General features: G+C 40.6%; 1 protein-coding gene across 2 annotated transcripts in view; it reads right to left on the reverse strand.

The window, feature by feature from the left end:
- aip (aryl hydrocarbon receptor interacting protein) overlaps positions 1 to 16,813 on the reverse strand; it is an 89,512-nt gene that overhangs the window by 14,945 nt on the left and 57,754 nt on the right. For both annotated transcript variants that reach the window (XM_034188410.1, XM_034188409.1), the window contains exons 3-5: positions 9,470 to 9,658; positions 5,030 to 5,206; positions 4,726 to 4,867 (exon numbers count right to left, since the gene is read on the reverse strand). In XM_034188410.1, coding sequence (XP_034044301.1) covers positions 4,726 to 4,867; positions 5,030 to 5,206; positions 9,470 to 9,658 — 508 coding nt within the window. The remainder of the gene's footprint in view (positions 1 to 4,725; positions 4,868 to 5,029; positions 5,207 to 9,469; positions 9,659 to 16,813) is intronic.

Consider the following 16,813-nt stretch of genomic DNA (forward strand, 5'->3'; position numbering starts at 1 on the left):
ACACACACACACACACACACACACACACACACACACACACACACACACACACACACGAGGGCTGTCCATAAGGTATAGGTCCTTTTAATTTTTTTCAAAAACTATATGGATTTCATTCATATGTTTTTACGTCAGACATGCATGAACCCTCGTGCGCATGCGTGAGTTTTTCCACGCGTGTCGGTGACGTCATTCGCCTGTGAGCACTCCTTGTGGGAGGAGTCGTCCAGCCCCTCGTCGGAATTCCTTTGTCTGAGAAGTTGCTGAGAGACTGGCGCTTTGTTTGATCAAAATTTTTTCTAAACCTGTGAGACACATCGAAGTGGACATGGTTCGAAAAATTAAGCTGGTTTTCAGTGAAAATTTTAACGGCTGATGAGAGATTTTTGAGGTGACACTGTCGCTTTAAGGACTTCCCACAGTGGAAAAACTCACGCATGCGCACAAGGGTTCAAGCATGTCTGACGTTAAAACATATGAATGAAATCCATATAGTTTTTAAAAAAAATTAAAAGGACCTATACTTTATGGACAGACCTCGTATATATATATATATATATATATATATATATATATATATACACACACACACACACATATATAAGTGTGACCTCACTTAATATTACTTTCTAAATTAATCACTGAACTGCTCAAGTAATCATTAAACTGCTCACACGGGAAGATGAACTTTTGCTCACATGGAAAGTGTGAGAGCAGTAGCCTTGTTTTTCCACTAAGCGCAGATGTACATTTTAACTAACAAAGCGGCCTTGGGCAGAGAGTGATGTGACCTGCACACTAGCTCAGGGTTGATGCTGTTTTGTTTTGTAAGACTGGAGGTTGAGAGTCATAATACTTTTTATATCAATGTGGGAAAGGCGCCACTATGTTTGTATGTTGTCTACTCCATATGGCTGTATGTAACTTATAAATACATAAATACAGGAGCAGAGTGGGCGGACCCTCCAGAGCTGACGAGATGGTTAGTGACGAGGGACATGTCCGTTTGCTCTCTCCTGATCGGGAAAGAAACTCAGTGTTTCTCTGTGTTAATTGAGTTGTTCTCTTTCTACAGGTTCAACTCTGACATTTCATGGTCCTTCGGAGCTAGATGCCAATAGACCTGAGGATCGCCGGCCCGTGAGGGAGGACCCTGTTGGAAGACCGTGGCCACAACATTAAAGACCTTTTCCGGTGGCTGACCCCTCCTTGACCGACGGGTCGGCACTCATCACGGTGAAGGCATTCGAATTTCAGTGGCAGAGAATTGACCACGGGTGAGAACTGTTTTTCTTACGTGCATGAGTGGCGTGTGGCTGGGAGTCACTGTGGGAAAAAAAAAAACCCACGTAATGTCTTTTAGGTTTGTCTCTTGACTAAAATGCTGCAAGATGTAAGGTGTGAGGTAAAAGTCAGGCTGTAAAAAATCAGGTGGCACAGCGGTCAGAGACCATCTGTCACGGAGCCGTGCGCTCGCTCTCCATTCCCGCTGTGTCAGACACCTGATGTGGGCTGTCAGCTCCATGTTGAGCCAACAGTGGTTTACAATTGGGAACAATAACAAGCAAGAGACAACTGAGACCACTTTCGGGTCCGGTAACAGCGCGCAAAAACTGTACAGTGCGGGTCGGTGGGCGGGCGGTAAAATTCTGGGATAAATCGTTCCCTTAATAATATTGTCCACGGGAAATATAAAAAAAACGGTTGGAGCAGAAACGTGATAACAGCGGAGTTAAGACGTGATAACAGCTGAAGTGCGGCGGTGTGAATGTGATTTATGAATGAGAATGTTCACAACTGAATCGCGGCTTGACCTGACATCTGTTTCACCAGCAGACCTAAAGCAGCCATACTGACTGTGAAGTAATTTGTGAACATTCTATATGCACCACACCTGTCTGCAAGCCCACAAGCCTGGACAGAAGCCTTAAGCAAGGTCATCCACCTCTCAGAGCTCGAAGTGGTGACACTTTTCAGGCTGATCGGCAACCAAACAGTGAAAAGAGAACAACAACCTGTTTGTTAGATCTCCTTATGAGATACACCACGAACGGATAAAATGGGTAATTGTTGTTCTCACAGCAAACATTCTCTGGGTTAATTGAGTTGTTCTCTTTCTACAGGTTCAACTCAGACAACTTTATTGTTTTTGAAATGGATACCTGCAACACGTTTCAAAAAAAGCTGGGACAGTGGTATGTTTACCACGGTGTTACATCACCCTTCCTTCTAACAACACTCAATAAGCGTTTGGAAAGGGAGGACACTAATTGTTGAAGCTTTGTAGGTGGAATTCTTTCCCATTCTTGCTTGATGTATGACTTCAGTTGTTCAACAGTCCGGGGTCTCCGTTGTCGTATTTTGTGCTTCATAATGCGTCACACATTTTCAATGGGCGACAGGTCTGGACTGCAGGCAGGCCAGTCTAGTCTAGTCTAGGTGATGGTCTAGTGGTTAAGGTGCTGGGCTTGAGTCCAGAAGATCATGGGTTCAAATCCCCGCCTGACTGGAAAATCACTAAGGGCCCTTGGATAAGGCCTTTAATCCCCTATTGCTCCTGGTGTGTAGTGAGCGCCTTGTATGGCAGAATTCACCCTGACATCAGGGTGAATGTGAGGCATAATTGTAAAGCGCTTTGAGCGTCTGATACAGATGGAAAAGCGCTATATAAATGCAGTCCATTTAGTACCATTTAGTACCCGCACTCTTTTACTATGAAGCCACGCTGTTGTAACACGTGCAGAATGTGGCTTGGCATTGTCTTGCTGAAATAAGCAGGGATGTCCCTGAAAAAGACATTGCTTGGATGGCAGCATGTGTTGCTCCAAAACCTGGATGTACCTTTCAGCATTGATGGTGCCATAACAGATGTGTAAGTTACCCATGCCATGGGCACTAACACACCCCCATACCATTACAGATGCTGGCTTTTGAACTTTGCGCTGGTAAAAATCTGGATGGTGTTTTTTCTCTTTTGTCCAAAGGACTAGATGTCCATGATTTCCAAAAACAATTTGAAATGTGGACTCATCAGACCACTGCACATTTTTCCACTTTGCGTCTGTCCATTTCAAATGAGCTCGGGCCCAGAGAAGGCGGTGGCATTTGTGGTTGTTGCTGATGTATGGCTTTCGCGTTGCATGGTAGAGTTTTAACTTGCACTTGTAGATGTAGCGACGAACTGTGATAACAGACAATGGTTTGCTGCTTATGTGTAGAAAGTTCTCCAGATTCTCTGAATTTTCTGATTATATTATGGACTGTAGATGATGGAATCCCTAAATTCCTTGCAACGAAACACTGAGAAACATTGTTTTTAAACTGTTGGACTATTTTTTCATGCAGTTGTTCACAAAGGGGTGATCCTCATCTCATCTTTGCTTGTGAACGGCTGAGACTTTTGGGGATGCTCCTTTTATACCCAATCATGAGCGTCCTCAGTTCCCAAACACTTACTGAGTGGTTGTTAGAAGGAAAGGTGATGTAATACAGTGATAAACATACCACTGTCCCAGCTTTTGGGTAACATGTTGCAGGCATCCTTTTCAAAATGAGCAAATATTTGCACAAAAACAAAAGTTTATCAGTTTGAACATTACATGGCTTGTCTTTGTGGTGTATTCAACTGAATATAGGTTGAAGAGGATTTGGAAATCATTGTATTCTGGGGGTTTTTTTTTACACAATGTCCCAACTTCATTGGAAATGGGGTTGTAGTTAAATAAGAGTCACAGTAGATGCACTTAAAAACCTAAAGTGTTAAACAGAAATAAAATAAATGAATACAACCTATAAACGTAGAAGAGTGTGACTAGAGCAAACAGTCCGTCGGAAGTAAGTTGCCAGATCTGTGAGTCAGCGCGTATGTATCCAATCTATTTTATGTACAATTTATTTTTTCTTTTAAAAATTGGTGGGTGTGGCTTATATTCAGGTGCATGCTATAGTCCAGAAATTACAGTACTTAAGACCTCCGTATTAAGATTCCATTTTAAAACGTTTTTGCAAGATTTTAAATTTGACATTTTTTATTTTAATCTTTAAAAATATTTTCAGTCTTTTAAAAGTTTTTTTTTTCTTTCTAGCCAATGACAAGGAAATGCATTTTTGTGTGTGTTTTACTGATGAAGACCCTTTTATTTCAACAAAAAAAAAAAAACAAAGACATTAACTTTCCCATTCCAAGGCCTTCTAGAGGCGACAACAGGAAAGCGGGAAGTCAAACACCCAGCTCGGCTAGTGGCACAGACCTGATGCCTTCATACCTTCTCACCCAGTTCACCCTCCAATTGTCTACTAGAGTCCCACGTATCTTTAAGGCCTAAGAAGAGTCTGCTTAAGTTGTGCCAGGTCGAACGACCATGCTGCAGAGAGCAACTCGTCTGCACCACTGTGCAGTCCCACTAGATACAGGCAGCCTGGCAGACCCTACATCAAAGTACCCAGGTGGATTTTATGTCAGAATAAAAGGTGTGGAATGGCTCGATCATCTTCGGGGTCCATAATATCTGACTCTTTTGAACCCAATGTTATCATGACATCTGCAATACCACTAAATAAAACGGTCTTCTCATATTAACCTTTTCATCTCAAACCCAAATTTATAACAAAAACAAATAAATTGGCCTTGTTGTTCCAATAACTGAAGTAAATGAAAATGTGTAATACCAACGGGAAAACTGGATCTCTGTTTATTTTTGTAAGCAAGGTTAAAAATAGCCTTACCATCATATTTGAAGATCAGAGCTGAACAATGTTCGATGACCTCATAGTACTGGCCCTGGAGTAGCTTGCACTGGCAGTAGTTGAGGAGGAGTGGTGTAATCATAAGATCCAGCTTTACCCATGTTTCATCCCCAGGATGTTCCTGACAGGAGGAGACACATACAACAAAGAGGACTTAAAGTGATTTAACACACATAGCAAATATGAAAACAGATATTACTGCAAGATTCTCATATTAAAGAAAAACAATTAATAACACCCAAGAGTGTTACAGACAACCGTATTTAATGACAAAAAGATGTACCTTCATCTGTAAATTTTTGAGGCATGCAATGCCATTGTAGTACTTCTCTGCAGCCTGATTAATAAGGCCCTTTTTAAAGAGCATGTTGCCCTCCTCATGGATTTGTGGCACCACTTGAAGTTTCTGTTCGTCTGTCATTGCCCAAACATCTAGTTGAAATGTTCCTGGAGGCAACACCTGATAAAAAGAAGAAACTGAATTTCAGTTTCTCACAGCAGAAATGTAGTTGCTTTTCAATAAACTGAACATGTTTTGCTGAGGTACATAAGGATTAAACAATTTATTGAGAACATCTCAAAAGTCAATGTAGAAACTCCCATCTGGTAGAAACTGCGATTCTACCAGTAGATACTGCGATCATAATCTCTACCAGTAACTGATATGTGTCAAAATAAAATTGAGGATTTTTTTTTCTTCTGAATGGAACTGTACATAATGCTTGTGGTGGAATCTGAATAAAATGCATGATAATGATCAATTGCATTTCTTGCGTTTTTGCCTTTACTTTAAGTATTACTTTCACAACATTTGGATCACAGTTTCAACCAGTAGAGACTGAAACAACAGAGATCAACTATACTTGAAAAAAGGTAAGCATTGATCAGAAATGTAATAACTGCGATTCTACTCTACCAAATCGCAGTTTCTACCCACATGTCCAGACAGAGAAAAGCAGAGAACTCTGCTCTGATCAGACCAGTCTTGGTGTGACAACAACAGAGGTACGAAATGAAGTTCACCTCAGACACTCGCCAATTCATGGAAAGTGGGTACTGTATTTCCTTGATTAAAAGCCCGGCCATTAATTTTTTTCAAACATTTATATTTCAGTCTTGGATGTTTGAGATTAAGATGTGACGATGCAAGCCTTCCTATATAATATGGCGTCTCATCATTGGAGATGTTTTCCATCGATTTTACAAACCAGACATCGTTCCAACAAAAACATGCCTGAAATCCAACCTGGACCACTATGGAAAACAAGGGAAAAAAAACCCCCAGAAAATCACCATCATGGACTGAGGAAAAAAAAAAAAAACAAGACTCCACGAATTTCAGGAAAATTCACATCACTGGCAAAGAACTTCACAAAATAAGGTAATAATTTGCATGGACATTTCTCTGCAGAGCAGAGGTAAAATAAAGAAGTTAGAATAACTTAAATCATTTAGTGACCTAATACAACCCCAGTTCCAACGAAGTTGGGACATTGTGTAAATTGTGAATCAAAAACACAATACAATGATTTGCAAATCCTCTTCAACCTATATTCAATTGAATACACTACAAAGACAAGATATTTAATGTTTAAACTGATATTTTTGTTTTTTTTTTTGCAAATGTTTGCTCATTTTGAAATGGATGTCTGCAACACATTTCAAAAAAGCTGGGACAGTGGCAACAAAAGACTGAGAAAGTTGATAAATGCTCAAAGAACACCTGTTTGGAACATTCCACGGATAAATAGGTTAATTGGAAACAGGTGTGTGTCATGATTGGGTATAAAAGGAACATCACCAAAAGGCTCAGCCGTTCACAAGGAAAAATGGGGCGAGGATCACCACTTTGTGAACTAATGTGTTTGGGCTCAGGAACACTTCAGAAAACCATTGTCAGTTAACACAGTTCGTCGCTACATCTACAAGTGCAAGTTAAAACTCTACCATGAAAACCGAAAGCCATACATCAACAACATCCAGAAACGCCGCCGCGTTCTCTGGGACCGAGCTCAGTTGAAATGGACAGACGCAAAGTGGAAAAGTGTGCTGTGGTCTGATGAGTCCACATTTCAAATCATTTTTGGAAATCATGGACATCGTATCCTCCGGACAAAAGAGGAAAAAGACCATACAGATTGTTACCAGCACTAAGTTCAAAAGCCAGCATCTGTGATGGTATGGGGGTGTGTTAGTACCCATGGCATGGGCAACTTACACATCTGTGATGGCACCATCAATGCTGAAAGGTACATCCAGGTTTTTACAAAAGCACATTTATTTGTAAACACCAACACGTTACATTGATTCACTTGTGTTGGTTTTTACATAAAATGAATGAATCAACCAATCAGTATGAGCGGGGGCTTAGTTTACCCATAATCCCTTTGGTATCTGTGTGTTAATGTTCAAATCTTCAGAATGTGCGTTATTTTAAAATTAACAGATATGTGTTATATATCACTTTGTACATTTTAAGAGTTTACATTAATGTAGTTATTCTATCCAGAATAATTTTATTTTTAAAGTAAAAGCATAATTCAAGCCTGCTTTCCATTTCAAGACCTCTGCCTCATCGCTGGACCACTGTATCCTGTCAAGATAAATGACGCTTCCCTACAGCAGGGGGCAGAGAGCACAAAGACAGAAGCGCTGGCTCATTGGCTGTTTGGGTTTGTGATCGCCTTTGATTCTATTAGAAGCTCAGGTGGTGTTTAAACTCAAAATCGGCTTGTTAGTAGCTGACAGCGTATGGGAGGCAAAATTGAAAGTTAGCGTTTATCGGTTAGCTGTAGCTTCTGATAAGTTTTTAGGCAGTTTATCGGTTTAGCGTTAAAGAAGATAACTTTTCAGTTAGCTGATTACAGTTATTGAAGCTAACTTTTTGGTTAGCTGTGCCCACCAGTGCTCACAGACATATGCTGTTTAGGATTTTAGCAGGGAAAATTAAGATGGCAATTAAGAATAAGTTTATCAGTTTGAACATTAAATATCTTGTCTTTGTAGTGTATTCAATTAAATATAGGTTGATGAGGATTTGCAAATTATTGTATTCTGTTTATAGGTTTCTTCCTGTTAAAAGGGAGTTTTTCTTTCCCACTGTAGCCAAGTGCTTGCTCACAGGGGGTCGTTTTGACCGTTGGGGTTTTACATAATTATTGTATGGCCTTGCCTTACAATATAAAGCGCCTTGGGGCAACTGTTTGTTGTGATTTGGCGCTATATAAAAAAATTGATTGACTGATTGATTGATATTTACATTTTACACAACATCCCAACTTCACTGGAATTGGGGTTGTACAGTAAAGCTTGCATATAATGGATTCAGGTGGACCAGCGAATTTTGTCCATTATAATTGAAATCTGTTGTTATAATTGAAATCCAAGCAAACTGTTACCTTTGTTTTTTATGTTGAGAAGTCCATTCTTTGTTAGAGTGTATAGAACCTTCTAAATGTGACCATCATACAGGTGTAAGTCAGTCATTTCCCAGTTAGTGTTGTTCATTAGCCCACATCCAATGTGATGATTATTATGAATAACAGGATGAAGCATGTGTTGCTCAAAAACATGGATGTACCTTTCAGCATTAATGGTGCCATCACAGATGTGTAAGTTGCCCATGCCATGGGCACTATCACACCCCCATACCATCACAGATGCTGGCTTTTGAACTTTGCGCTGGTAACAATCTGGATGGCCTTTTTCCTCTTTTGTCTAGAGGACACAACATCCATAATTTCCAAAAACAATGTGAAATGTGGACTCATCAGACCACAGCACACTTTTCCACTTTGCGTCTGTCCATTTCAAATGAGCTCAGGCCCAGAGAAGGCGACAGCATTTCTGAATGTTCTGATGTATGGCTTTCGCTTTGCATGGTAGAGTTTTAACTTGCACTTGTAGATGTAGCAACAAACTGTGTTAATTGACAAGGAAAACCAGCACTTGTAGATGTAGCGACAAACTGTTAATTGACAAGGAAAACCATTGTTAGTTAACACAGCTGAAGTGTTGAAGAGCTGAAGTTGAAGAGCTGAAGTGTTCCTGAGCCCACGTGGTAAGATCCTTTACACAGTGATGTTGTTTTTAATGCAGTGCCGCCTGAGGGATCGAAGGTCAATTCAATGTTGGTTTTCGGCCTTGCTGCTTACATGTACGTACATAGCAGCCCCGGTGTGAAAGGGGCTTATGTGTAGCTTTGACATACCATAATACTGGTAGACAATGAAAGTTGAGTTTTTCATAGATTTTTAAAAACTTGTTTGTTTGTTCTCATGTTCACATTTTGTCTAAGAATTCAAGTTATAATTATCTGTCTTCTTACCAAAAACAAACTATTATCTATTCTAGGTTCAAGACAATTGTATTAAAAATGTCCGCTGCTTGAAAACCTGCTAGGATTGAGGTATTTGTAGCCTTGAAACCTACATGTTAAGTCGTTTGTCCCATACAACGCATTCTTATATCCCGTACGACATACAACCTCAGTTTTCCTCCACACATGGTAATAAGATAATTTATCAAGCACAGAATCAGTCATTTAGATATTCTACAGCATATGCTGCAACAACCTTAACTGAAATGACAGATTATAGAACTGTTTTGGGATAAACTGTATCATTTTTCAGAGCATCCCGTACGACACATTTGACGCTAAATTTTAGAAGTACTTTTTCGAAATGCAACAACCAATGAATAATTATTAGAATAAAAGTGTAACCTCGAGCAATTTGATTGTGAAGACGAGAGGCTGTGGATTGGACTGAAGCTCATCCAGGTCCTTGTGCCCCAGAGAGTGGTGGGAATGGATCTGGGCAAGGCCACAGCAGTGCTTCTGGCCTTCCAGGGGGTCTTTACCAGCGCTGATGTTCCTTAGTGACTGGGACACAAGCGGGTACAATACTGTGTGCTGAAAGGTGAAAAGAAAAACAGTTAGCAAATCCAAAAGGTCCTAGGAGTGGATTAGACATTGGAGTGGAGTAGACATTTCAAAAATTTCAAAAAATGACAGTGTGACACATCATGAACTACTTCTTTTCTTTCGTCTGTTCCCGTTAGGGGTCGCCACAACAGATCAATCATTTCCATCTCACCCTGTCCTCTGTATCTTCCTCTGTCACACCAACCACCTGCATCTCCTCCCTCAGCACATCCATAAACCTCCTCTTTGGCCTCCCTCTACTCCTCCTGCCTGGTGGCTCCATCCTCAGCATCCTTCTCCCTATATACCCTGGGTCCCTCCTCTGCACATGTCCAAACCATCTCAATCTCGCCTCTCTGACTTTGTCTCCAAACCGTCCCACTTGAGCTGTCCCTCTGATATGTTCATTCCTAATCTTGTCCATTCTTGTCACTCCCAAAGAGAATCTCAACATCTTCAGCTCTGCAACCTCCAGCTATGCCTCCTGTCTTTTTGTTAGTGCCACCATCTCTAAACCGTACAACATAGCTGGTCTCACTACTGTCTTGTAAACTTTCCGCTTCACTCCTGCTGATATTCTTCAGTCACAAATCACTCCTGCCACCTTTCTCCACCCACTCCACCCTGCCTGCACTCTCTTCTTCACCTCTTTACCACACTCTTCATTACTTTGAACAGTTGACTCCAAATATTTAAACTCATCTACTTTCACCACTTGTACTCCTTGTAACTGCACTATTCCACAGGGATCCCTCCCATTCACACACATGTACTCAGTCTTGTTTCTAGTGACTTTCATTTCCCTTCTCTCCAAAGCATATCTCCACCTCTCCAGACTAGACTCAATTTGCTCTCTACTCTCACTACAGATCACAATGTCATCTGCAAACATCACAGTCCATGGGGACTCCTGTCTGATCTCATCCGTCAACCTGTCCATCACCACTGCAAACAAGAAAGGACTCAGAGCTGATCCTTGGTGTAATCCCACCTCCACCTGGACACATCATGAACTACAAAAGTTAATAATCTGATGTAATATGCACAAATATGGGACATTATACAGTGGCGGGGTGGATCCTTGTCATTTAATTGGTGTCACATATGTCACGTGACATGGATTGTTCATTGTGTTGCGTTGCATTTAGCGTGCAGATATGGTTCCATTTACAGTGCAAATTTGGTTCCATATGTTCACCCAAGCACACAAAAACCACACCCATCCAGAGATGGGTGTGGTTTTTGTGCTGGAGACCCTCCTGTCCTGTGCACTAACTGCATTTCCTGTATATTCGTTTTGTGAATTGTTCTGTAATTTATGTCCGTAGCATGGCCCAAGCAGAGGGTTACCCCTTTGAGTCTGGTCTGTTTGAGGTTTCTTCCTCAGAGGGAGTTTTTCCTTACCACTGCTGCTCTGGGGGTTAGTAAGGTTGTGTGTGAAGCACCTTGGGGCAACTCTGTTGTGATTTGGCGCTATATAAATGAAAATAAATTCAAACTGAAATATGCTTCGGACCACTGCACGCTGTGACCACCGCCCACTAGTGGGGGCGGCGTTTAGCTAAACATGGTGGAGTTTGTTTTGCTGACGGATGACAATTTGAAGGAATTAATTGATGGTGGTAATTCTTTGAAAAACAAAAAAAACAAAAAAAAAAAACAAATCCATTGTGCTGTAAAATCTCTAGAGGCATGAAGAGCTGTTAGGATGAAGAGGATGAAGTTAGGATGAAAAGCTGGAAAATTTCTGACGCGATTTTTCGCTGGAGTGAGGAAAGTAGACAGCAGTATGTACACAAAGTCAGTGCATGGCGACATGGACTACATCGTCAGAATTGTTTTTTGCAAGTTGAATGAGAACAATTTACCAAATTAAATATTTGTTCCACAGAAAGAATGTAAAAACATTCATTATTTGTTTTATATAATGGTTAAAACAGATCCTCGCATTAATATTTTATTAATTTATAAACAACAGAAAAGGGACTTACATTTTGGTGTTCCACTGCTGCCAAAGTCCAAATTTTGATGTGTAGTCCAGTGATGCTCTGCACTGACTTCAGACTTCCATTTATAAAAAAAAAAAAATTAAAAAAAAAGACTGTGTAGTTACTCAGTCCAGCCAAAAAATCATGTCAGCTTTTCATCTGAACAGTTCTTCATGCATCCAGATGGCTTACAGTGGAGTGGATTTTGTGTGTGTGTGTTTTACAAGAATTAGCAGCGTCAGTTAGCTCAAATCATCGGCTTGGTAGAGTCGTTGTCCCCCACACGCGCGCACACGCAACCAGGTCGGCACTCGTGCGCACGTGTACTACCAAAAAAACAAAAAAAAACAAAAGACTGTGTAATCCTCAGTGCAGCAAATAAAATCACGTCAGAAATTAGTCCAGCTTTTCATTCCAACTTTCTGCCAACAGCCTCCAGACGGCGCAGTGGATTTGTTTTATGTGCATGCACGCACATGTAGGGATGGGTATTGATCAAATCAAATCAATTTTATTTATATAGCGCCAAATCAAGGCGCCTTATATTGTAAGGCAAGGCCATACAATAATTACGGAAAAACCCCAACGGTCAAAACGACCCCCTGTGAGCAAGCACTTGGCAACAGTGGGAAGGAAAAACTCCCTTTTAACAGCAAGAAACCTCCAGCAGAACCAGGCTCAGGGAGGGGCAGTCTTCTGCTGGGACTGGTTGGGGCTGAGGGAGAGAACCAGGAAAAAGACATGCTGTGGAGGGGAGCAGAGATCAATCACTAATGATTAAATGCAGAGTGGTGCATACAGAGCAAAAAGAGAAAGAAACACTCAGTGCATCATGGGAACCCCCCCAGCAGTCTAAGTCTATAGCAGCATAACTAAGGGATGCTTCAGGGTCACCTGATCCAGCCCTAACTATAAGCTTTAGCAAAAAGGAAAGTTTTAAGCCTAATCTTAAAAGTAGAGAGGGTGTCTGTCTCCCTGATCTGAATTGGGAGCTGGTTCCACAGGAGAGGAGCCTGAAAGCTGAAGGCTCTGCCTCCCATTCTACTCTTACAAACCCTAGGAACTACAAGTAAGCCTGCAGTCTGAGAGCGAAGCGCTCTATTGGGGTGATATGGTACTATGAGGTTCCTAAGATAAGATGGGACCTGATTATTCAAAACCTTACAAGTAAGAAGAAGAATTTTAAATTCTATTCTAGAATTAACAGGGAGCCAATGAAGAGAGGCCAATATGGGTGAGATATGCTCTCTCCTTCTAGTCCCTGTTAGCACTCTAGCTGCAGCATTTTGAATTAACTGAAGGCTTTTCAGGGAACTTTTAGGACAACCTGATAATAATGAATTACAATAGTCCAGCCTAGAGGAAATAAATGCATGAATTACTTTTTCAGCATCACTCTGAGATAAGACCTTTCTAATTTTAGAGATATTGCGCAAATGCAAAAAAGCAGTCCTACATATTTGTTTAATATGCGCATTGAATGACATATCCTGATAAAAAATGACTCCAAGATTTCTCACAGTATTACTAGAGGTCAGTGTAATGCCATCCAGAGTAAGGATCTGGTTAGACACCATGTTTCTAAGATTTGTGGGGCCAAGTACAATAACTTCAGTTTTATCTGAGTTTAAAAGCAGGAAATTAGAGATCATCTATGTCTTTATGTCTGTAAGACAATCCTGCAGTTTAGCTAATTGGTGTGTGTCCTCTGGCTTCATGGATAGATAAAGCTGGGTATCATCTGCGTAACAATGAAAATTTAAGCAATGCCGTCTAATAATACTGCCTAAGGGAAACATGTATAAAGTGAATAAAATTGGTCCTAGCACAGAACCTTGTGGAACTCCATAATTAACCTTAGTCTGTGAAAAAGATTCCCCATTTACATGAACAAATTGTAATCTATTAGATAAATATGATTCAAACCACCGCAGCGCAGTGCCTTTAATACCTATGGCATGCTCTAATCTCTGTAATAAAATTTTATGGTCAACAGTATCAAAAGCAGCACTGAGGTCTAACAGAACAAGCACAGAGATGAGTCCACTGTCTGAGGCCATAAGAAGATCATTTGTAACCTTCACTAATGCTGTTTCTGTACTATGATGAATTCTAAAACCTGACTGAAACTCTTCAAATAGACCATTCCTCTGCAGATGATCAGTTAGCTGTTTTACAACTACCCTTTCAAGAATTTTTGAGAGAAAAGGAAGGTTGGAGATTGGCCTATAATTAGCTAAGATAGCTGGGTCAAGTGATGGCTTTTTAAGTAATGGTTTAATTACTGCCACCTTAAAAGCCTGTGGTACATAGCCAACTAATAAAGATAGATTGATCATATTTAAGATCGAAGCATTAATTAATGGTAGGGCTTCCTTGAGCAGCCTGGTAGGAATGGGGTCTAATAGACATGTTGATGGTTTGGAGGAAGTAACTAATGAAAATAACTCAGACAGAACAATCGGAGAGAAAGAGTCTAACCAAATACCGGCATCACTGAAAGCAGCCAAAGATAACGATACGTCTTTGGGATGGTTATGAGTAATTTTTTCTCTAATAGTTAAAATTTTATTAGCAAAGAAAGTCATGAAGTCATTACTAGTTAAAGTTAAAGGAATACTCAGCTCAATAGAGCTCTGACTCTTTGTTAGCCTGGCTACAGTGCTGAAAAGAAACCTGGGGTTGTTCTTATTTTCTTCAATTAGTGATGAGTAGTAAGATGTCCTAGCTTTACGGAGGGCTTTTTTATAGAGCAACAGACTCTTTTTCCAGGCTAAGTGAAGATCTTCTAAATTAGTGAGATGCCATTTTCTCTCCAACTTACGGGTTATCTGCTTTAAGCTGCGAGTTTGTGAGTTATACCACGGAGTCAGGCACTTCTGATTTAAAGCTCTCTTTTTCAGAGGAGCTACAGCATCCAAAGTTGTCTTCAATGAGGATGTAAAACTATTGACGAGATACTCTATCTCACTTACAGAGTTTAGGTAGCTACTCTGCACTGTGTTGGCATATGGCATTAGAGAACATAAAGAAGGAATCATATCCTTAAACCTAGTTACAGCGTGTCAAGGATTTTATATAGTTCATGCTCTTATTATCATTTATTTTCTTTAGTTCATGCTTATATTATTATTATTTATTTTCTTATAGTTTATGCTTATTATTTTTCCTCTTTGTGAGAAGAGGAGATTTTAGAAAGAAAGACTTGTTGACTGCATTCTTCATGAGTGAGCAAGCTATTTTTCATTTTGCCTTATCCTGCTTTGACGAGCCACAAGGCTCATGTTGCAGGAATGGAAGGTTTCAGCCGTTACCTCGCTTTGCTATCACCCTCTTGCAGACATGACTCATGTGTAACCTCTCCCGACTGTCCTTGTTTGTTTTTTCTCATGTTGAACTAAATAAAAGGCTGGGCCAGAGGAGGAGATTTTAGGAGAGCTTTGTAGCTGAGCACTTACAAGCTGCTTCATTGTTCTCCTCCTCTGCGCAGAGCAAAAAATATATATATATTTGTCTCTCTCTGACTGGTTTCTTTTCAGTGTTTGTGCCTCTCATTTCTTTAAAAACAGGGTGCAAACCCAACAAGCGCTTTCTGAAAGACTTCTAGTGTAATGAATCTTATTCCCCACTGCTGGGTAGTCCATCAGAGTAAATGTAAATGTTATTAAGAAATGATCAGACAGAAGGGAGTTTTCAGGGAATACTGTTAAGTCTTCAATTTCCATACCATAAGTCAGAACAAGATCTAAGATATGATTAAAGTGGTGGGTGGACTCACTTACATTTTGAGCAAAGCCAATTGAGTCTAATAATAGATTAAATGCAGTGTTGAGGCTGTCATTCTCAGCATCTGTGTGGATGTTAAAATCGCCCACTATAATTATCTTATCTGAGCTAAGCACTAAGTCAGACAAAAGGTCTGAAAATTCACAGAGAAACTCACAGTAACGATCAGGTGGACGATAGATAATAACAAATAAAACTGTTTTTTGGGACTTCTAATTTGGATGGACAAGACTAAGAGTCAAGCTTTCAAATGAATTAAAGCTCTGTCTGGGTTTTTGATTAATTAATAAGCTGGAATGGAAGATTGCTGCTAATCCTCCGCCTCAGCCCGTGCTACGAGCATTCTGGCAGTTAGTGTGACTCGGGGGTGTTGACTCATTTAAACTAACATATTCATCCTGCTGTAACCAGGTTTCTGTAAGGCAGAATAAATCAATATGTTGATCAATTATTATATCATTTACTAACAGGGACTTAGAAGAGAGAGACCTAATATTTAATAAACCACATTTAACTGTTTTAGTCTGTGGTGCAGTTGAAGGTGCTATATTATTTTTTCTTTTTGAATTTTTATGCTTAAATAGATTTTTGCTGGTTGTTGGTGGTCTGGGAGCAGGCACCGTCTCTACGGGGATGGGGTAATGAGGGGATGGCAGGGGGAGAGAAGCTGCAGAGAGGTGTGTAAGACTACAACTCTGCTTCCTGGTCCCAACCCTGAATAGTCACGGTTTGGAGGATTTAAGAAAATTGGCCAGATTTCTAGAAATGAGAGCTGCTCCATCAAAAGTGGGATGGATGCCGTCTCTCCTAACAAGACCAGGTTTTCCCCAGAAGCTTTGCCAATTATCTATGAAGCCCACCTCATTTTTTGGACACCACTCAGACAGCCAGCAATTCAAGGAGAACATGCGGCTAAACATGTCACTCCCGGTCCGATTGGGGAGGGGCCCAGAGAAAACTACACAGTCCGACATTGTTTTTGCAAAGTTACACACCGATTCAATGTTAATTTTAGTGACCTCCGATTGGCGTAACCGGGTGTCATTACTGCCGACGTGAATTACAATCTTACCAAATTTACGCTTAGCCTTAGCCAGCAGTTTCAAATTTCCTTCAATGTCGCCTGCTCTGGCCCCCGGAAGACAACTGACTATGGTTGCTGGTGTCGCTAACTTCACATTTCTCAAAACAGAGTCGCCAATAACCAGAGTTTGATCCTCGGTGGGTGTGTCGCCGAGTGGGGAAAAACGGTTAGAAATGTGAACGGGTTGGCGGTGTACACGGGGCTTCTGTTTAGGGCTACGCTTCCTCCTCATAGTCACCCAGTCGGCCTGCTTTCCCGGCTGCTCGGGATCTGCTGGAAGGGAAC

This window comes from Thalassophryne amazonica, chromosome 15 (genome assembly GCF_902500255.1).
Source record: "Thalassophryne amazonica chromosome 15, fThaAma1.1, whole genome shotgun sequence".
In the NCBI taxonomy this organism is placed as follows: Eukaryota; Metazoa; Chordata; class Actinopteri; order Batrachoidiformes; family Batrachoididae; genus Thalassophryne; species Thalassophryne amazonica.